The sequence below is a fragment of the Rhinolophus sinicus genome, linkage group LG02 (assembly GCF_036562045.2).
Source record: "Rhinolophus sinicus isolate RSC01 linkage group LG02, ASM3656204v1, whole genome shotgun sequence".
Taxonomy (NCBI): Eukaryota; Metazoa; Chordata; class Mammalia; order Chiroptera; family Rhinolophidae; genus Rhinolophus; species Rhinolophus sinicus.
Genome location: NC_133752.1, coordinates 123,049,147 through 123,072,954, shown reverse-complemented (window position 1 = coordinate 123,072,954; position 23,808 = coordinate 123,049,147). Strand labels below are relative to the sequence as shown.

General features: G+C 35.4%; 1 protein-coding gene across 3 annotated transcripts in view; it reads left to right on the top strand.

The window, feature by feature from the left end:
- Positions 1–23,808, top strand: part of LRRIQ1 (leucine rich repeats and IQ motif containing 1) — a 184,085-nt gene that overhangs the window by 78,723 nt on the left and 81,554 nt on the right. For all 3 annotated transcript variants that reach the window (XM_074325334.1, XM_074325335.1, XM_019754918.2), the window contains 3 exons: positions 5,630–5,749; positions 22,889–22,978; positions 23,648–23,769. In XM_074325334.1, the coding sequence (XP_074181435.1) occupies positions 5,630–5,749; positions 22,889–22,978; positions 23,648–23,769 (332 nt within the window). The remainder of the gene's footprint in view (positions 1–5,629; positions 5,750–22,888; positions 22,979–23,647; positions 23,770–23,808) is intronic.

Genomic DNA, 23,808 nt, shown 5'->3' with positions numbered 1-23,808 from the left:
TATTCCAGGCAGAGGAATATCAGATTCAAAGGCACTGATATAGGAGCATACTGCAGTGTTTAAAGAGCAGCAAGAAGCTAGTGAGACTGGAGAGTGACGAAGGGGAAAAGAGTGATACGTATAAATCATACGTCATTATAATGATTTGGGCTTTTAGTCTGAATGACATGGGGAGATACTATAGGAATCTGAGCAGTAGACTCACATGATCGAGTTTACTTTATGACGTGATTATACTGTAGGAAGGCAGGAATGGAAGCAGCAAAATCAATTAGAAGGCCTTTGCAGAACTCCAAACGAGAAAATGGCAGCATGGGCAAGAGTGTCAGAGTAGAAGTGATAGGAAAATTACATTCCAGGATCTATGTTAATTTATCTTGAGGGTATGCATATATACTTTGAAGGCAGAGCTGATATTATCAATTCATGAGGATGTGGTATATGAGAAGTAAGGAGGGGTCTGGGATGCATCCAAGGTGTTGGTATAAGCAACTGGAAGAATAGCTTTAAAATAAAGTTGCTGCTTTGGCTATTAAAGTGATAGTTTTCAAAAGAATTATCTTTGCTTGGTTCTAATGAGTATATTCAGTATTTCAGTGGACTTGATTTCTCTGGACTGTACTCCTAAGGGCAATGCCTCGTCCAAACTGTTACAAATGCCTGAATGGTGGTGGGAGCCGGGGGAGGGTAGTGGGCTCAAGGTAACTGAGGAAAAGAAAGAAACCTCAGGTCCTATCTCAAAATATGATACTGCTGCATGAACAATGAATGTGTCATGCAGTCCAAACTCTCTCTTAGCATCAGCTGATGAGCAATACATTTTTCAGCATTGACAGTAAATGGATATTCAACTGTTGCTTCATTTTGTTCAATAAAGAGAAATTCATTACTTTATAAGACAAGCTAGTTCAGTGAGGGACATCTCAGTTGAATGTTCTTTTGAATATTTTGAATTTCTTATTTCTGTGAGAAAAGTAAGCATAAGTTAGCTTTTCTTTGCAACTTAGAAAACGAGTCTATTTTGTGGTAATCATGGTACTTAAAGTCATAGAAGTCAGCTCAAATTCCCTTTCTCTTCTCCTGAGTACAATCATCTAGATTTTAAAACCATTCATCTTAAAACGTGAATACTAGGCTGCCCAACCATCCTGGGGAGCAGGACATGATATAGAAGAAACAGCCTAGGCTTTCTTTTATTTTTGGTTATGTTTCAGAATTTTTCAAATTTATTTATTAAATTTACCAGGGTGACATTGGTCAGCAACATCCTAGGCTTTCGAGCATGAAGATTTCATGAATGACGTGGTGAAGACTGCTCACTCTCACTGAAACTTACCCTCTTCACTTCTTCCTAGCATGCAGCCAGCTTTCCTCACACTTGAGCACTTTACGATGGCCCCTTTTCTGAGTTCCAGTCAATAGAACATGACTGAAAGATATGTGCATCACTTCCATATCTGGCCCCTAAAACTTCCCACTGACATGCCTCCGTATGCTTTTCCCTTTCTGGCCGGCTGAAATGCAGACAGCCTGTGAGGCCGCCGTGGAGGTTGTCTGTTGGGACTGCAGTCTGCAGAGCCTGGGTACCTGAATCGTTTTATGTGAACACCCTCCCCCATGATCTTGTCTATCCTCTCAATGTTTGTTATGTGGTCAAGAAATAAACTATTGTTCCTGAGTTATTCTACAGTTTTGGATATTTTTTGTTAGAGCACTTAGCTTACCCTAACTAATATGAAGGATGTCAGATACACTTTGAGAAGTAGCTAGTGTTCAATGTAAATGTGGGAGGTAATGGAATTTCAAGTATAGATAACCGTGGAAGAAAAAGAACATAGGATTTCATATTACTGGAATAATAAGAAGTTGTAGTGCAACTAGACTACCGTAAGTACTAGGATATAAGGAAACATAGGAGGAATGTTGTCAGAGATGTGTGAAGGATTCTAACACAGAATAATTGTATGGTATGCTCTAGGATGGGAGTTGATGGTAGTTGGAGAAGAAAAAGATATGAGATGTGTCGAATCCAGATATAGTTGTCTGGCCAGGGAATTGATTTGAACATGTGAAAGATGAATTAATCATAGATGGATTACCGGGAGGAAAGTTGAAGCCTTGACAGAAATAAATAAGTTAGAAGGAGAATCTGAACATCACTTATCACACATGTATATTACCATCATTTCTCATCCACGGAATAGAGATGGCTGCAACTTGAATTCCTGATGCACATTATTGAGGGAGATGTCTGTTAAGTATCATACCAGAAAAATACACACTATGGATTATAGTCTAGAGCTTTGCTGAAGTTCTATCACTGATGAGTTGGGCTGGATCCACTGTGAGCTTCAGTGAATAAATCTTTGTCACTGAAGGCCTGGATTAAAGAATTCCCTCTCCACCCTCTTTTCCCTGGGTCTGTACCTAATGTTGATATCTTCTGTCATCAAGTCTTCTATAACCAACACACTTCTCCCTTCTCCTTACTAGATTATTTGAAACAAATCCCAGATATCATTCTCTTTGTCAATAAATCAGTATAACTTCTATAAGATCTATTGTTTTAAGTATAACTGCAGTACATTACCAACCTAAAAACCAACAATTATTTTTCAAAATCACCAAATATTGAATTAATATTCAGATTTCTCTACTGGTTCATAAATATTTGTTGATAGATTTTTCTTCATCAAAATATAAACAGGGTCATCCCTTTGCCATGGGTTTATTCGTTACTTAAGTCTTTAAGCATATAATAACCCCTTCTCTCTTCTCTTCTTTGCAATTTATTCATTGAGGAAACCAGGTCTTTTGTCCTGTAAAGGTCTATGTTTTCTGAATTTTGACAAATGCATCCTTATGACATCATTTAATATGTTTCTTATTCTCTTTGTTTTCTGTAAACTGACAGTAAGATCTAACATTTGATGTGATTTGGGTTTGGTTTTTTAATTGAGAATACTTCATAGGCGTTGGTATATAGCACAGTGAGGAGGGAGGTACAAAGTGTCTGGTTGTCTCTCTTTTAGGAATATTAGTGGCCATTGATAATCACTGCCTAGATCAGTTCTTTTTTAATGATTTGCAAAATGTTGATACTCTATCATTTTTTCTTTATTTGTTAACTAAAATATGTCTATAAAGAGAAACTTTGTCTAATCAACTACTTAGTTAATCTGAGGTACAGTTTATAAAAGGCAGATCAAATGCTTGATGCTCTCCCTTTATTTACCAATTTTTAGATCAGTGAGCTTTGCTAGCATCCTCCTGAGATCACCATAATGTGTTCTGTCATAATGTGCACATAAATTTTTTAAATGTATGATGTACCTAATTCCATTGCAGTTATAATTCTTATTGGTACTCACATTGTCCTTTATTTAGCCAGTGGTGGTCTATTCAAGTTAGCTTTTAAAACACAATTTAGTAGTCTTTGAAAGTTCCTTTTCTTTTTAATGCCACATCATGTTCCAGGTTCATTTTTCATACATTCTGCCTCAGGCCAGAATTCAGTCATTGCTGCAAATATCCTTCGTTCCTTTAGTGGAAATAATATTTAAAGACTCCAGTCTGGATTGTAGGAGTGCTTTAGGATTTTAGGACTGCTTATTTCTACTGGTGGGGTCATTGTTTTTAATTTTTTTCAATATACTGATCTTAAAAATACATACTTTTAAGAAAGAAATATATGGGTTCATACGGATATTTTAAAATTAAATTTAGGACTATAGCATTTTTACTTATTTGATTTTATATTTGCATTTCTTCTATAGAAAGTCCTGGTTCCTAATGACATTAACATAAATGCTCTTTTTCTCGCCCAGTATGTATGTGTGTGTGTGTACGCACATACATACTGGAAATAAACAAGGGACACACAAATGAGAAAAAAAAAGGCTCTATATTCAGGGTGTGCTGTAGCAAAGCAGTCAGCCACCATCACTTGTCATTGGCACAGACTCAAGGGAAGTAAAGGGAGTGGGAAATTGTTATAGTGGGGAAGAAAGAGAGAGAAGGCTTTAGGCATGCTCTGATTGGAGGTTGTCGGCCTCGGGAAGATGGGTGGCAGGCCACTAGAACTGGGCATCTGATGTGATTGGTTTGGGCAGCATATTTAGCTACATCTGGTTGGTCCCAAGTTAGAAGAAGTAGGGACAAAAAATAGAGAAGCTGGCAGTCATTGACCAAGTCTTGACCATTCTTGGCTAATAGTTGCAGAGGTTGTGGTTTGGCTTCCTAGGCTGTTTGCTGTGGGGGTTGTCATATATGGTCTGTCCATTGTCTGTATTTTCCACTTCTCAATATATATATTTGTCAGCTTAACAATATCAATATTATTACTAACATTATGATTACTGAAAACATATTTAAGGCATTTTTTATAATTAAATTTCTCTTTGGAGTATATTTCACTAGGGATATAGTCAAGTAAATCTATTTTAAAGTCACTTTAAATAACTTCTATACGGTTATGCCCACAGCATGAAACATATTTTTATATTTTTCTCATGAATTTTTTCACATTTGTTTTACCATAATCTTAAACATGTACACAGTTCTGAAGTCAAATCCAAACAAGGTATATTCAGAGAAGTCGAGCTTATATTGCTGTAATTTCTACCTGAATCTCTGCCGCTATAGTTAATATTTTTTACAATGAATTTTATGACTTATACTTTCACTTTTTAAGTATTAGAAACCACATATACATATATTTAAATACATATTTATATAACATATATTTGTTATATATTTATATACAATCTCTCATAGATAAATGGTAACATGAATTTATCTATGAAAACAATTAAATATGAAGAGATGAAAACATCCCACTCTTTCTACCTTGTTTTTTTACACTTAATATATCCTGAAGTTCACTCCCTAGCCGTATATAAAGATACTCATTTTTTAAATATATGGTGACAGAAGAAGATTTGATTCTGGGTAGTGAATACACAATGCAATATATATAGATGATGTATTATAGAATTGTACACTTGAAACCTAAATAATTTTATTAACCAGTATCACCCCAATAAATTTAATTTTTTTAAAAGCTGTGACATTTTTGGAGTTATAGTTAGGAAAGCTTTCCCTTCTCCTAAGTTATTGAGGAATCTGAATGTTTTTAATTCTATTATTTTGTGTTTAGTTTCTTTAAAAATGAAATCAGTTAATTGTTATGGGTGAGGATACCACTTGTCTAACATGGCCATTTACGTATAGTAAAATTTTCCTAAATTTGTGTTAGTTTATTTTATACATAGTCATCTGAAAATTAGCAGAATTGGTTTTCCTTTGTATCTTTTTCTTCTTAGTTTAGAGTGGGTCCTGGAGGAATTATCAGATAATTGATTGGTTGACCTACATGTGCAGTTGAGGGAGTTTTAAAGATTCTTTTCTGCTTACCACAAGGAAAGTCTCCTGAGATTCAGAACTTTAGACACAGGCAGTTGTTTAATTTATCTTGCAGTTCTAAGTGTCACATAAAGTTCAAAACACAGATTACTGAGCCATTAAACTAAAGTCTAAGATGTTTTATCTTCCTAATGGGATAATACAGAGAATCTGGTTTGGAGTTTGATCTATAACCTTGTATAACATGCTTTAAATTTTTGTTTAGGCCATTTGGAAGGGCTTTCTTTTGCGAAAGAAACTGACAGCAGCTCTAGAAGCTATTAAGAATGACGAATCTGAAGAAGAATATGAAGAAATAGATTTAGAGGATTTTACATTTGATGAAGTAAGTACCAAGAGCATTGGTCTTAAAATGTTTTTAGTATACTATTTTGAAGTTAAACCAGTTTCTAAGGTTTAACTACACCTTAGTGAAAATCTATAACGGTGTTATAAATTTTTTTACAGATTTTTTTCAAATAACACTTGAAAAAGTATGCTTTTAATTTCCTAAAATCTTCATTTACCTACAAGCTCATACAGTGTGTAAACATGGTCATAGCCTATTTACAAGAGTTCCTGTGTATTCTTCACCCAGATTTACTCATTTTGTTTATCAATTATTCTTCATAAAATATAACTATGACCTTATTAATGCCCTGTTCAACAACTGTCCATAGCTCCCTGTTGTCTAGAAAAGTGAGAACATCCGCCTTAAACTGTCATTTCAGTGTTCTACAGTAACAAAGAAAACTCTCCAGAAACATCCACCACTTCTCCCTGGTTTCTTCCATATGCTCCAACCAAACCGAGCAACCTCTTACTGTGCAGAGTACTTGCCATTACATTCTTAGTTTTGCTCATCTGTTCTATCTTCCCTAGATAGTTCTCAACCGTCAGATTAAGATATAGAACATACTAACACCCCTGAAAGACTTCCTTATGCCTCCATAGTATTCACACCTCGGTTATCATAGAATAGCTTTGCCTATTTTTGAACTTCCTGTAAGTGGAATTATAGACTATGTACTCTTTTTTCACATAATATTATGTCTGTGAGATTTATCTATGTGGTTGAGTGTAGCTGTATGTATGCCACTCTTCTGAATATACACTTTTTATCTATTCTTTGAATATATCACTTTTTAAAAGTGGTATTCTATTTTAAAATAGTATTGGTAGATTATTTGCTGTTGAATTATTTCTACTATTGCCTATTATGACTAAAGATGCTATGAACATTCTTATGCATGTCTTTTGATATGTTTATTCACATTTCTTTTGGAAATAGAATTTCTAGGTGATAGTGTTTACCTACGTTTAGTAGATAGTGCCTAATGGTACTCCAGAGTAGGTTTGTGGTGGTATCTCATTTTGATTTGCATTTTTCTCATAACTAATAATGTTGAATGCCTTTTCATATTCTTACTGGCCATTTAAATGTCTACTTTTGTGACATGATCAAGTGTGCATTTTCAGTTGAGTTGCACATCATTTTTCTTACTAATTTGTAGAAGTTCTTTATATATTCTGAATACTACTCTGTTTTCCCTTGCAAATGTCCTCTCTACATTCTGGGGCTTTCTTTTTTATTCTATTTGTAGTTTATTTTGATGAACACAATGTTTCTAATTTTAAATTAAAAACAAAATGTTTTAAATTTAAACCAAAGTTTTTAATTGTAAAATATAAGAAAATTTTGCCTACTCTTAGATCTAGAAATATTCCAGAAACAGATCTAGAAATATTCTAGAAACTTTACTAACTTAACTTTTAGAATTTAAGTCTATGATGCATCTGGAATTAATTTTTGTGAGTAGTGTGAGGAAAAGGGTCAAGATCCCCCTATACACACATTTGTTGTTACAGACTTTTCACAGTGGATTGCAATTGAAGCTTTGTTTAGATTCAGGTAACTGTGTAAGTGGGTTCTCTTAATTTTTCTCATTGTTCTGTTGTTTAGCCTTACACCACTACTTTATTGGTGTATAATTTATAATAATTTTGATATCTAGTCTTATAAGAGCTCCAACTTTGTTCTTTCTCTTCAAGAAAGAACTACTACTGCTCTGTTGACCCTTTTTGTTTTTGTATGAATTTTAGAATCATCCTGTCAATTTACACAATTAGTATTAGGATTTTGTCTGAGATTGCAGTGCATCTGTAAATCAATTTGGGAAACCAGGTCATGAATATTACATTTTTAAATTCATGAACACAGAATATCCTACTATTTATTTAAGTCATTTAAGATTCCTGTCTGCAATGCTCTGTAATTTTCTTCATAGTGATATTGTAAATTTTGAGTTAGATTTATTCTTAGGTATTTGATGTTTTCTGACATTATATTTATTTTTGTAAATATATTAAACTCATAGTTAGCCACTTTGTTGAAATCACTTATTAATTTTAGTAGTTTCTCTCTCAAGTCTTTTGAATATTCTGTATATACAGTCACATCACCTGAGGATAATGACAGTTTTATTTTTATTTTTTCCAATTCTTATGACTTGCATTATTTTTCTTGCCTTATTATCCTGACTACTACCTCCAGTAAAATGAGCCTGGATACTACTGTTAGCAGACATCGTTTTCTAGCCCCTGGTCTCAAGGTGAACGTTTTCAATATACCACCACTGAGTAAAATGTTTACTATATGTTCTTGAAGAAACTATATTTGATTAAGGGAGTTATGTTCTTTAACATCTTCTTCCCTTTCCAAGAGGTTAATATGATGATGATTATGATGATGATGATAATGATGATGATGATGATTCTATGTATGATTTGTATTTTGTTCTTGTATTCCTAGAATAAACCAACTTCACTATATTGTATTATCTTTTTTTATATCTATGAATTTGATTTGCTAATATTTTACTTAGGATTTTTGCATTTATATTCAAGAAGTGGGCCTGTAAATTTTCTTTCTTGTAAAACTCTCTTCAGATTTGCTATCAAGGTTATGTTGACCTTATACAGCTGGTTGGGAAGTGTTTCCTCTATTTCTATTATCTGGAAGAGTTTGATGTAAGATTGATGCTTGTTCCTTAAAAAATTGTCTCAGCATATAATCTATTTTGGGAAATGTTCTATACATACTTAAAAGTAATGTGCAGGGGTGGCCGGTTAGCTCAGTTGGTTAGAGTATGGTGCTGATAACACCAAGTTTGCAGTTTCAATCCCTGAATGGGCCACTGTGAGCTGTACCCTCCTTAAAAAATAAAAAAATAAAATAAGAAAAAATAAAAAAGAAATGCAACATTAAAAAAAGGAATGCGCATTCTGCAGGTGTTAAATATATTGTTAGTAAGAAATTAATTGCTTCACTTTTATTAATTGTGCTTTTCAAATCTTTTGTATCCTTAGTGATGGTTAGGGTAGGGGAATTCTATCAGTTATTGATAGAAGAATGCTAAAATCTCTTACTATGATGGGTGTTTCTCTAAATCAGCTGTTAATTCTAAAAAGTTTGCCTCATACTTTGAGGCTATGTTATCAAGGCATACACATTTAAGATAGTTATATCATTGTATTATTAAACCTTTTAACATAATAAAAAATTTCTTCTTTAACTCTAGCTTCCTTCTTTAACTAACTGCAGTGATGACTTTTTCCTCTGATATTTTCATAACTACAGCTTTCTTTTTATTGGAAATTTCATAATATATATTTCTCTAACCCTGCTCCTTCAACATTTCTGTGCTTTTGTATTTAAAGTTGACCCTTAAAAGATTATTTTTATATTTTGTTCTGACATTATTTTTTCTTTTTATTTATGTAGTTACACTATTTTAATTTATTTTAATTAAGAGTGTAATTAGGCTTATATATGTCATCTTTCTATTTGTTTTCTATTTCTCCTATATGTTCTATGTTTCTTTTTTCCTTCTTTTTTATTAATCACATATTTTTGATTTTTCTTTTCATTTCCTTCATTAGCTTGCTAGTTTGTGGTTATCTTTTTCTTTGCACTTCATTCCTTCCTGCATTAACAGGCTTCCACCCGGGATAATTTTCCTTTGCCTAAAGGACTTCCTTTAGCATTTATTTCAGTTCAGGTCAGTTTTTGATTGCTTAAAAATCTATTTTACTTTAACTTTTGAAAAATAGCTTCTCTAGGTATAGATTTTTAGGTAGGATTTTTGTGTTTAAAGATGCCATTTCATTAACTTCTGGCTTCCACAATAGATTCTGTTGAAAATTCAGTAATAAAACTTATATTATCTTCTCTGAAGATATTTCCACCCTAGTCCCCAGACTACTTTTAAGGTTCAATTTCTGTTTTTATTTTTCAGTATGGATATGATTTTCTTTGTATTTTCTCAGCTTGGAGAAGGGAAACTCATATGTCTTCTTGAATCTGTGGTTGATGTATTTTATCAGTTTGGGGAATTGCTTAGCCAGAGTTATTTCAAATATTTAGCTTTTTTTAAAATTCTCTTCTTTGAAGTAAAGTGGCGCCAAAAACACATATGCTAGAATTTCTCTCCATTTTACATGTGTTTCTTAGACTCTTTTTTAAATTGTTCTCTTTATGCTTCTATTTTTTTTTTTTTTTAATTTGGATGTTTCCTAGCCTGTAATTCACTAACCATCTCTGTTGAGTTATTTAAGTATTTTTAGTCTATCTATTGAATTCTTCATTTTAGTTATTGTATTCTTCATTTCTGACTGGTATTTTCCTGTGTTTTCTATCTCCAGTTTTATGTTTTCTACCTCTTTGTTGAAGTTTTCCTTGAGTTCCTTGAGCATCTTTATAACCAGCATTTTGAACTCTGCATCTGGTAGATTTCTTATCTCCATTTTGTTTAGTCCTTTTTTCTGTAGCTTTGCTCTGATCTTTATTTGGGACATGTTTCTTTGTCTCCTCATTTTGGCACCTTCCTGTGTTCCTGTATTAGATAGAGCTGCTACGTCTCCTTAGTAGAGTGGTCTTATGTACTAGATGTGCTACTGGGCTCAGTGGCACACTTTTCCAGGTCACTTGAGCTGTGCACTCCAGGTGTGTCCCTTTTGTGGGTTGTGTGTACCCTCATATTTTAGTTGAAACTTACATGCTATTTACACATCAGTGGGAGGAACTGACCCTCAGAATTATTGGTTGTGAGAACTAGCCATGACTGTAGTGGAGGAGCTGCTGTGTGGAGCTGACCCTATAGAGCAGGATTTGTTTTAGCAGGACTCTGGTGCCTGCCCTTTGGGTGTGTCATTTGTGGAGGTGATTGGATGATTCTCTAGTGTGGTCTGAAGCTGGCCACCAGGGGTGTTAGTTCTGGAGCCTCCTGGGAGGGGCTCTGATGCAGGTCAAGTTCAGCTGCTGCTTGTGCCCTGCACAGAGTCACTAGTATGAACTACAAAGTGATCTGCAGATGGTCATCACTTGTGCTGGGCTTGGAGGTACCTGGGAGAAGCTAAGCTGAGAACTGAGGCCGGCTGCCACTAGTGCCAGGCTTGAGGCTGCTTAGCAAGAGGTATAGGACACACTGCAGCCAGATGCTACTTATTTGGGGCTTGTGAACCTTTGAGAGATTTTGGGAAAGTCTGCAGCATGAGCCAAGAGACACCATTTGTATGTAAAAGCCACTGGAAGTGGCTTGGGTGGGCCCATAAGTTGGGTGTAGTAGGGGTCTCCGAGAATCACCAAGGTGGGGTGAATGGTATTAACCAGGTTGATGGAGACTCAGATATGAGGCCCACCTAAGTCTGCATGCTGGTGGGGGGGAGGCTTAACAAAGAACAGTCTGTCTCCCAGCACTTCTGTCTGGGAGAAAGCTGTCCTTCCAGCCCTCGCTTGAAGCCTGAGAATTCAGTTCCTCCCCATATGCCTCTGATGCCTTTTGAGATGCTGCCCCAGTGCTGGAGCTCAGAGCGAATAAGTCTGTTAGTAAGTCTATGTGTGGGCCCTTTAATATAAACTACTGGAACTCCAGCTTTTCTCTATCTCCCTCAGCCACAATCGCCACTGGTTTTCAGAGTAGTGGAGACTTCTCTTCCTGGCACTGGAACCCTGGGCCTGGGGAGCCTGGTGTGTGGCTGGGACTGCTTGTTCCTCAGGGGGAACCTCCAAAGCCCAGATATCCCTCCTTATTTTTAACTACCACATGTGGATGTGGGACCAGTCCATTATGCATCTTTGCCCCTCCTACCTGTCACTTCCTCTTTATATCATTAGTTATAGAACTTCTGTTTAGACTCCAGGCAATTCTCAATGATGGTTATTCTGTAGTTTAGTTATAATTTTGTGGTGATCGTGGGAGGAGGAGAGTAGAGCGTTTACCTACTTCGCCATCTTGACCTCCCTGAACATACTAATATGGCACTTTCAAAGCTTTTTTAGTTAATTGCAACATCTGGATCACTTGTGGGTTTATCCATTGACAGTTTATCTCTTGTATTTTGAATCAGTTGATTCTTTTTCTTAGCATTTAATCTTTGATTACATATCAGACATAACGTGTAAAGAACCTGGAACATGTTTTCTTTCTCTAGAGGATTTAATAATATTCTGGCAGGCAGATATTATATGGTCAGAGATCCTTTTGAGGCTTCAAGCTTCATTAGGGCTGATCTATTTCTGGTTTCTCTGAATGCTACCCCAGTATGGTGTCTCACCTGAAAGTGAGATATTTACCAGGTTACCTTCATTCTGTCTCTGAATTCTAATCCCTTTCTCCAAAGCATAGAGTGACTGAACAAATTTCTTCTTAGCTTTTTAGCACCCCAGCTGTTGCTATTGCTCTTTGACTTTAGGAATCTCTCCTATGCCTGCACTACTTTCAATTGACAAGCACATGAAGGGAAATGTTGTACATGACAGCACTGACATTGCACTGGGTGTCTGTCTACTCCTGAGGATCTTGTCCCTTTGATCCTAGCTGCCTTGGTATCCCTCACTTCAACCTCTGTCTCTTCATCCCAGTGAAACCACTACAAGCGGGCCTCAGATTTCTGTTGGGCTTCTCTTTCCTGTTAGCAAAATTGGGAATTTCCCTGAAGGAAAATATGGAGGGAAATATAGGCTATACATCAGCATGCGACTCTACTCTCTGGGATCTAGACTTTAAATTCTGACTGCTTTGATTGCTCTTGATTGCCTTCCGCTCTTTTTTCTTTTTAATCCATTATTTATAGATGTTCTCAGGAGGATCTTAATTCTAATTAAACCTAAAACAGAATGGAATGTTTATAAATGAATATTTCAAGTCAATGATAACCTCAAATGTTCCAGGCATTGTTTTCATCACAGTGAACAAAAGAGATAAGATTCCTGACTTCACAAAACTTACATTTAACTTGAGTTGACAGGGAATAAATATATAAATATACAGAACACTATAAGATATTGAAAATTACTATAAAAACAAACTTTAAGGGATAGAGCATAGAATCTGATTGGAAGATCAGGGAAGGTCTGTATAAGATATAATATTTTAATAGAGATGTGAAAATAAAATGAAGGAATAGCCACAGGGTAATACTTCTCTGGGCTAAGTATAAGGCAAGAATGGGAGCCTTGAAACAGGAACTCCATTAGTATATTAAAGGAACAAGAAGTTTACAATAGGTAGATATAATTGGTAGTGGAGAAAACTCAGAGATAAGAAAGAAACAGAAAAATGGCCAAGGCTCATTCCACATGTGAATAAAGCCTGGGATATAATGTCACAAATTTTAGATTTTATTTCAAATGTGATAGAAAATTATTATTGTTTTTTAATTATATTCGTTTCAGGATTACAAAACAATATAATGATTAGACATTTACACTCCTCACAAAGTGATAACCCCTCCCAAGTCTACTTCCCCTCTGACATCATATATAGCTGTTACAATATCATTGACTATGTTCCCTATGCTGTACTTACATCCGATGACTATATATATATATATATATATATATATATATATATATATATATATATATATAAAATTATAGTTGACATTCAATATTATTCTACTTTACCTTCAAGTGTACAGTGAAGTGGTCAGGCTTCTACACAATCTATGAAGTGATCCCCCTGATAAGTCCAGTACCCATCTGACACGCTACATAGTCTTTACAACATTATTGATTATATTCATCATACTGTATTTCACATCCCCGTGACTATTTTGTGACTACCAATTTGTACTTTCTAGTCTCTTTACCTTCTCCCCATCCCCCAACCATCCCTCCCATGATACAGAGAAAAAAAACTTATTGTGTTTTCAGCAAGAGAGTTAATGTTTTTGTTTTAAGTGGATGACTTTGTTTACAATGAAGAGCTTATTCTTTAGAGCTAGGAATTTTTTTAAATTAAATTTATTGGTGTTACACTGGTTAGTAAAATTAAATCGGTTTCAAGCATATAATTCTATATCATCTGTATATTACATTGTGTGTTCACCATCAAAGTCAGTTCTCCTTCCATCACCATATATTTGACCCCCTTCACCATCTTCTATCATCCTCCTTCCTCACTTACCCTCTGGTAACCATTAAACTGTTCTTTGTGTCTATGAGCTTTTGCTTGTTTATTTGTCTTGTTTGTTTGTTGCTTTCAGTTTTATATCGAACATACGAGTAAAATCATATGGTTCTTGACTTTTTCTGTCTGACTTATTTTGCTTAGTATGATAATCTCAAGATCCATCCATGTTGTTGCAAATGGCGGTATTTCATCTTTTCTTATGGCTGAGTATATTCCATTGTGTGTATGTACCACATCTTCTTTATTTAATTATCTATTGAAGGGCACTTAGATTGTTTCCGTGTCTTGGCCAGTGTGATTAATGCTACAGTGAACATAGGGGTACAAATATCTTTACGGATATATATTTTCAGATTTTTTGGGTCGATACCCAGAAGAGGGATAGCTGTGTTGTATGGTAATTCTATTCTTAATTTTTTGAGGAACCTCCATATTGTTTTCCATAGTGGCTGTAACCAGTTTACATTCCCGCCAGTAATGTACAAATGTTCCTTTTTCTCCACAGCCTCTCCAACACTTGTAATTACTTGTCTTGTTGATAATAGTCATTCTAACAGGTGTAAGGTGGCGTCTCATTGTGCTTTTGATTTGCATTTCCCTAATAGATAGTAAAGTTGAGCATCTTTTCATATATATATATGTTCGCTGTTTGTCTACTTTGCAGAAGTATCTATTTAGGTTTTCTGCCATGTTTTTAATTGGATTGTTTGTTTTTTGTTGTTGTATTTTATGAGTTATGGATATTAGCCCCTTATCAGAGGTGTTGTTTGGAAATATCTTCTTCTATTTGGTTGGTTGCCTCTTTGTTTTGTTAATGGTTTCTTTTGCTGTGCAGAAGCTTTTTTAATGTAACCCCATTCATTTATTTTTGCTTTTACTTCACATGCCTTTGAGGTCAAATTCATAAAAAACCCTCTCTGAACCCCAGGTCTATAAGTTTAGTACCTATGCTTTCTTCTATGCAATTTAATATTGCAGGTCTTATATTTAGGTCTTTGATCCATTTTGTGTTAATTTTGATGTATGGTGATGGATAGCAGTCTAATTTCATTCTTTTGCATGTGGCTTTCCAATTTTCCCAGAACCATTTATTGAAGATACTTTCTTTTCTCCATTGTATGTTTTCAGCTACTTTGTTGAAAATTATCTGCACATATATATGTGGGTTTATTTCTGGGTTTTCAATTCTATTCCATTGGTTTGTGTGTCTGTTTTTCTGCCAATACCATGCTTTGATTATTGTCACTTTGTAGTATAAATTGAAGTCAGGGAGTGTATATCTCCGGCCTTATTCTTTTTTCTCAAGATTTCTTTGTATTTGGGGTCTTTTGTGATTCCATACAAATCTGATAATTTTTTGTTCTATTTCTTTTAAAAAGTTCCATTGTAATTTTGATGGGGATTGCATTAAATTTGTATAATGCTTTGGACAATATGTCCATTTTAACTATGTTGATTCTTCTAATCCATTAGCATTGAATAGCTTTCCATTTCTTTGTGTCTCCTTCAATTTCTTTTAATAATGTCTTATAGTTTTCAGTGTATGGGTCCTTCACATCCTTTGTTAATTCCTAGATATTTTATTTTAATTTATTTTATTTTTTATGTTTTTACAATTGCTAAGAATTAAAGCCAAATACCAGTTAGGAAGGTATTTGCCTTCGTTTCACATTTTTTACCTGTTTCCCATTGCTGTCACTTCATTTTAAAATTATCTTACAACTTCAGATTACATAACTAAATTATTAAAGCGTCCCTGTGTTTTCTTATTTCTTTTTTTAACTTTCCTGCTTACAAGTATAAGACTTATCTAACCAGGTCTTCCCTTTCATCACTTATTTAGGTAATAAAAATAGTTCCTTTTGGATTCAGTCCATACTTCCCTTTTCTTTAAAACGTATCACAGTATAGTCCTATACCATCTGTTCAAATTTATTTTTTCCCTTCCAGCCCACAAATTACTGAATACTTACACTATGGCAGACACCATACTTGGAGCTGGGATAGGTACACGGACAGTTATAACCTGGACTCAAATTTAGAGCACGTTAGAAATATATTTGGATATTTGCATTGAATTACAATTTCTTAGAAAAGTAAATATAAAATTGTCTTGATAAACTGGGCTGGATTAAAAACTCTGAATCAATCTGCCATGAATTTTTTGTATTGGTTTTCTGCCTCTCTGAAATGCGATTGCATTTAAGAAATGGTTAACCAAAAAGGCACTAATAAACAAGAATCAGTTTGTTGTAATTTTATTAAACATAGTTTATCTTAACTTAATTTTAAGTGCCAAGAATTGTGAGGGATCTGAGATTTTTATCCTGCATGCAGTCTAACAAGTTAAGCTGCCACACTTTCATGGATACTGGCAGACGATCTGAGACATTTATTACTTGTCACATCAGGCTGCAGGAGCTTCATGTATATAGAAGTTCCTCTTAGCCCCCTAAGTTCTACAGGGAAGAATCTAAAGAATTTCTCCTATAGAAATTCTGAGCCTGGAAAATCCCATGTTTCTTAAAGGGCTGCTAGCAATTCTGCCCATCCCATGCTCTAGAGAAAGTCATTATCTTTATTATATCAAACAACAAACACATTTTGACTTCTGCCCCAGAGGGAAATACTAAAAGACTGTCTCCATCTTCCAAGCCTGTTAGCTGTACTAACATCTTTGAAAAGATAGTCTGGAACAAAAGCTACCATAAGTCATTCAGAAATGTTAGACACCAGGAGAAAATTGGCTCCCAACCATATCTACCCCTTGTAGACTACACGGTAAATTTTCCCCTAAGTAGCTACTCCAGTGGTCACTCTGAGTAATCTGACAGGGACTAGGACAAAAACCAGTAGGTTATCCTCATGATACATTTAATGAAAGTTACTATTAGTGTCCCAGGTGGTTTTCCCTCTATGTTTCTGTATTTACCTTCCAACTAGACTTGAGGGTTTCATCCAGGTTTAGCGGCCAGTAGTCGCTATTATGCAGACTCCTTCTTGGCCCTCAAGGAGGAAGTTTAAGGCAATTCTGCCATCTAAAACAACCCTGACCAGTGAGTTGAGGCTGACTTAAATACTTTCCAGGAACATAGTTGGTATTTTCTTAAACACTTGAGGGTGATTTATGAGCAGGGCATCTTCCAGGTGGCATTTCTGTGCTCCTCGGGATGACAGAGAATCGGGGTGGGGAAAACATAGGAGATAATGACATGGGAGGTACAGGATCTGTGCTCTGTCCCTGCTGTCAGGCTGTCCCCTGCTGTCATGAGAGAATTCTCAGTGAAGTTAAGGGAAATAACTATAAATTATAGTTCACAACCTGCTGGAAAGGGATGGCAGACCCAGCAATAAGTTAAATTTAAGGTGCTTGCAGCAGTTTGGGAGAGCCTTCCAGGGCCATTTTTCTTGAGGAAGAAGCAAAGCTTCAGGGGTAGTTCTGAAGGACAAAAGATCATTAATATCCTTCATTTCCCTAGACCTCTCAGAATCGAAGGTGTTCCCTGCAAAGGTACCACGCACGTATTCTCCATCTACCTCCTTACAATCAGAGTGTTCCATTTCACTTAGCTATCACTCCACTTTTTTTCCGAATCATTCTCTATTCACACCTAGCTTTCCTCTGGAAAACACACGTAACTGTCAGACTCCAATGCAGAAAGCTGAACAACTATGCAACATTTCAAGGGTCACAGTTATATGCCTAAAATCAGCTGATGGATAACCTGGAAAGGTATCAACAGTGGTACATTATTGAAGGTATAATGTAGTTAAATTTCCAAAAGCAGGTAGAGGCAAGGATCCGTGCAATGGGACCTCATCCACCTTAAGACAAATAGGGCAATTTTGCAGAAGTCACAAGTCTGGCATGCATTGGTAGCCTCCACGTCAGAATCAGAATTAGGCACAATCAGGGACCTGATTCTAGTCGTCGTCTCATCAGGTAATGGACCCTTACCATGGACATCCATAGGAGTAATCAAAACAGTCCTATATGCAGCTGTAATTTGCTTCCCCTGTGTGAAGGCCCTAAACAGAGTGTCTTTTGTCAACATGTTATAGCTTTCCACATGGCAGATCAAACTGTGAGGCCATTGGCTACTGTACAAGAGTCTGTTGAGTTTCAGCTTAGCTGAATCATCCCTGAACCAGGCCCAAGCACATAGAACCAGAATGAATTAAAGTCCCTCCAAGCCAGCAGCTTTGGATCAGGCCATGGAGTGGAGATAAAGTTTTCCTGAGAAGTATAGCTTCCGCTTTTTCACGTGAAACCAAGATGCCATGGGGGCCAGGCTGGCTATTCTTTTTGACAAGTGAGGCTTTGGGAGACCTTCATACCTTGTTAGTCTTTGAATCTGAGTTGTTCCACCCCAAATGGGAGGCATCAGGCCAGAGAGTCACAAGGCCTCTAGGGGTCAGTCATTGAGTTTCTAACATAGTCCAGTAGGAAGGTAATAGCTGTTTTTTTTAATAGGAATATGCATGGTATCTGTGTCGGAAAGGCCACAAATCCAAAATCACAAAGGATGCTGCCAGGTGAAGCCAGAGGATCCAACTGGCAAAATCATCGGTCACAGAAAATTGTATTATCTCTACTACTGAAAGGATCTGATAAGATGTTGGGCATCCTTTTTGTGGTAAAAGGCTGAAGAGACAGGAGTTTTTCCGGGCTGCTGGAGAGAGTGAACATCATACATTCTCTCACATAGTCAACTTCCAAGGAACTACTTGATGCACAGGCTTCAGAATGGAGGTTCCAGGATTTTGTTTCATTTTATCAGCCAGCCCCTGAATGCAGAGGTGTGTGATAATATTCACCATAATCAGGGCAGCTGAAACTAAGGCTTTTTTAAATTGAGATATAATTCGCATCTCACCAACAGGGTATCATCTATATAGTGAAAGCTTTGGACATCAGAGGGACCACACTAAATCCTAACCCAGTAGTTGTTCCACAAGTGACAAAGCACAAGAGAGTTTATCACATTAGTGCTTCTCTACCTGCAACTTTCCCCTATTGGGATAATCCCCTCTGGCACTTAGGGGATAGAAAAGTAAAACATGTAACAGGTCAATTTCTACTCCACATTCAGAAGCAACAACAGTACGCTGAATTGTCCTAAAGGGCCCCACTACAAAATAACTTTACCTCCTTCCTTCCCTGTGAGCATGTCCAAACCCCATCCATTGAATCAGTGTGCCACATTCCACATGAGTCTGGGTCACATAGTGCCCACTAAGATAGGGTGAGACACTACCTTTTATGCTCCCAGGATGTTTGCTGTACAAAGATCCTGAAAAAGATTATCTGCAAAAAAAGCTGTCACAAAACATGCAGAAATGTGGGAGAACCATGGAGAATTGTCTCCCAACACTAACCACCAAGCACCTAATACGTACTACTCATAATGGACATCTGAAATAGCGATGAATAAGACATTTTCTTGGTCCTGAGTCCACAATGCACAATCTTTTTAAAATAATTATTTTAGCAGAAGTTTTAATGAGCCTAGGTCTCAATCTACTTTGTGGGGAATTTTTGCCACTTTGTCATGAAATATCATAATAAATATCTAAAATAATATTAGGTCTGATGTGGCTCAGTGATCTACGTTGGCCCTTTTATTTTGGACTTTTTAAAAAGTAAGTTTTATAAAGTTGATATTATTACTGATTGACTTAATTTAACAGTTTATTTTCTCTTTTACATATGCTCTTTGCGAGCAACATACAATGAACCAATGAACTTGTCTTTAAATTTTAACAACCAATCCTCTTATGAGTCCCAGAGACGAGAAAAGCTAATATATCATAAATACAGAAAGCCACAACAGTCAAATGTGGGGTTTTTTGTTTGTTTGTTTTGTTTTGTTTTGCTGCGGACCAAAGTCAAATTCAATAAGTAGATAGGAATAATTTTTGAGAAGGTGGCAAAATGCATGCAGCTGGGCAACTTTCAGCTCTAGAGTTCATTTTTGATCACTGTCTCAAATTAACCTCACAGACTATTACATATTATAGTACATTGCAGGGAAAGAAAGAAACAAACAAACCTAAATTATAGGCAAGGAAAAAGCTAAAGAGAAGTGAAAAGAGGCCTACCTGGAATATAACAGTCTCCAACAATAAGGGCAGTGATGCTTTTGCATAATGATGAAGGAGAGGGTTTAGAAAATGAGATTTGGGATTCAGGATAAGCAAAGGTTCCAAACTGTAAGAATGTTGAGATGCTACAGAAGTTGTCAAAAAGTGTTAGAAGAAAATCTGGGGGGCAGGATAGCAAGAGGCAAGTTGGGCAGAAGAAGAAGAAAGTATTGGGGCAGCGTAGGGGGTCATGAAGGGTGTAGATAAAAAAAAAAAATCAAGTCACAGCTTTTAGAATTTCTAGAACTTGTTCTACTCTGACTTACGGCTTAGGGAATGTCTGATCCTAGTGTTATGTGTCATATGAAAGCATTATACTAGATGGAGTGAAAATTTTTGCATATACATAATACAAATAAACATGAATGTTATTTTCAGGTCCTCTTTCTGATAGCCTTATGTTCTACTCTCTCAAAGTTGGATTATAGAATAATGATTTCTTCTCAAAAGCCAAATGGATATATATCTGATCAAATGCTCAACTGTGATCACACCATTGCAAACTTATCGAAGTTTAAGTTCATTTTTAATATATAAGTAAGTTTGATAATAGTATTCAAGTAACCAGAAGGCTTTCCAGATCCTTAGTTGTAAATTAAAGAATATCTGAACAGAAGCTTTTCTTAAGCAACAACTGACATTTCTATAAATATCCAGTGCTAAGCGTGATATATTAATATACATTTTTAAAACAGTAGTCTATTTATAGCCTTGGCCAATTCTTCCCGACATTTTGAGATTTTATTTTTTTCTCAACATACTAAGTACTGCCAAATATACTTGATAGTAATAAGCTTGAACTCATAAAGCATTAGTTTTGATAACATTATTTGACTATAATTATATAATTACTAAAAGTTTCTTTATCATTTTATATTAAATATTATTTATGCTGCTAGAAGATTTTTAATGAATATCCTAGTCTTTAATGTCTGGCTCCCAAAAGAGAAAAATGAAGAGGCAGGGAGAAGGACACCAGCCCTTTAAATCCCCTGGAAGTCACTTAGCTGGTAGGGCAGAGGCTTACACTAGAGGAGGTGCAAGAACAAAGGCTCTTTGCACCCATTTGCATTTCTGTAATCAGAAGAAACAATCAGCAATTAGAGGACAGATCCCCAATATTCGGAAGACAGCGTCCTCATTGTCAATCCTGACTCCTCCAAGCTGTGTGCAAACCAGTGCAGGAACACATGAACAGCTGCCTGCCTCAGGGTCGGGGAGTGGAAGATCGATAGCTGCTACTGTGCTAAGAGCTGAACCGGACCAAAACTAACCACTATGTACCACTCAGTTCTTCCTCTGGAAGCTAGAAGCCTTCACTAGACTCCAGAGTTCCAAAATCCTTACATCAGACAGATTCTGCCAGTGCAATTGTTGTCTAGTTGGGGAGATGGATTCCTGGTGCTTCCTTCTCTGCCATCTTCCCAGAGTCGTCTGGCATACTGCCTTTTATATATTGTCTCTACAGCTTCACATCTTCTCTTCACTTTAGCATTTTTCAGAATAGGGAGAATACTAATTTGATGATAGCTGATATGCTGTAGGTCTTGATAGTTCCTGAAATAGATCTGGATTTCCTTTTATTTGTCATTCAAAATAAAGCATTACAAAATCAGAGACCTGAATCCTGTTTGCACTTTTGCCTCAATTCACATTCTTAAACCAGATATATATTCTTAAACCAGACATAACTGGTAGTATATAGCTGTGATATATATGTTAATAATCTCTGACTAGAAGGAATGGGACAATGTACCTGTATAACAACTATGTAGAGGTGTCCTACTGCATAGATATTGAAATAACATGAATTTGATTAGGTTTCCTAAGATTAAATGTTAGAAGTAAGTCTATCATTGCACTGCTAGCCTGTGGTCAGGATGTCTTAGTCTTGCCTTCCCAATGGTCTTTCAAGTGATGGTAAAGAAAGTTTGAAATGGTATAAATGGAAAATTGCTCTGAAGTCTCCTCAGAATATAATCATTCTAGTTTCTAAATTATAAGTATGTCTGATCATTTTAGAACCTTTTAAGAAACAAGTTTATTAGTATTCTGATCATCCTTTTTTCATAAAGATTCAAAAAACATTAAAGAACCACAGAAGTTTATTCTCAACTATATTAGATAATCCAAGCAAATAAAATTTAGATAATTATATTCTCACTTATACAAACTAGCATAACTCGTGTAGTTCCTTTGTAGACAGATAAAAAAAATTGGGGAATTACATAAATGGAATAAAGATGTTTGAAGATAGAATGAAGGAATTTAAAATAGTATCTTTTCAAAATTTGTATTTTTATCATTGAACTACTTGAATTAGAGAATATGATATCAACAACCATGTTTCTTATATTGCCATAAAATTCTTTTTTTCCACCTATTAAGAAGATTTGTGAAATTTTGGGGAAAAATTAGGTAAAAGCTATCTTACCGTGTTTATAGAAAAATTGATACTAATATGTTAAATACATTTTCAATAGTGAGATTTAATGGAAAATATGGTATATATTACAATGAACTAATAGATTATTGCCTTCAGTTACATCTAGAGTTGGCTCAGAGTCATACTTATCAAACAGTAAAATACACTGAACAATCCACCACTTCTCTTATTTTTTTAGAGCACTTCAGTACTTGAGTTCTCACTTTATCCCACTGGGGATAAAAAGAAAAATCTTATACTGTTTTTAAGAATGCTTGCATTAAACAGATGCAAAACATCTCACAATAGCAAGTAGCACATTTTCCTGTAAATAAAAATTCTGATATACTTTCGTAACTTTTGTAGCATATAAGACAATTTAAAGACTCTTTGTAAAAGTTATGCAAGCTAACTTATGTACATCGATGTTTTATTTGTGCAGGCTGCCTTAGAAAAAGAATGGCCAGCTTTAGATTCCGCCCGCTTCCCTTCACAAACACTGCTTCTCCCAAACCAGCTGCACTGGCCAAAGGTAACATGTCATGGAAACATCTCAGTGCTCAATCTTTGCTCATTTTTTAAGGTTATGCTATGCAGCAGTGATTAATAATACAATTTATTGACTTGAAAAACATAATTACTTTTAGAAGCCTCTGACTTCCTCCTCGTCCCCAGATGTAATTATTCATGTAGCTTTTCTTTCATTTGCTCCTCATTTTTTTCTTTATTTTGGATTTCTTTCAACACTTTGTTTCACAGTAGCAAAAAAAAAAAAAAAAAAAAAAAAATGATACACTTCAGCTGCATATTTGGCAGTAGACTAAAATCACTAGTTGAAAGCACTTTAAAAATATAAAAATATGCATTAAGAGGGTAACAGCTGAAGATTTTCAGTCAGAGGTCAATGGACTGCAATATCTGCTATTTATTTGATAATCTTTGAAGTTTTTGTTTCCTGAGATTTTTTAAAGATCTTTGCAATTAATCATTTTGTATAGGCAAACTATACCAAAAAGCATATTCCTTGCCACTATAACAAAAAATATTTATATGTGTATTCCATAAATTTTATTTTCATTTTCAATTTTTATAAGTTTTCCTTAGGAGGCTACTTTGTACTATGCAAGTAGAGTAATACAATATTAATCCTAGAATTTTTCAATTTATTTTAAAATCATGTACATTTTTTTTTTTTGATAAGTTATCTGGAACCTTAAATTATGATGACACTTCACTTAATTTACCAAGTCATCCAACTCAAACATGGCTATGTAATAAGAAAGAAAATGTGTTTTCATCGGAACACACACAGTTTAATGGCAGGTAAGCTGAATTACTCCTTTAGAAGATCAACCTATGAAT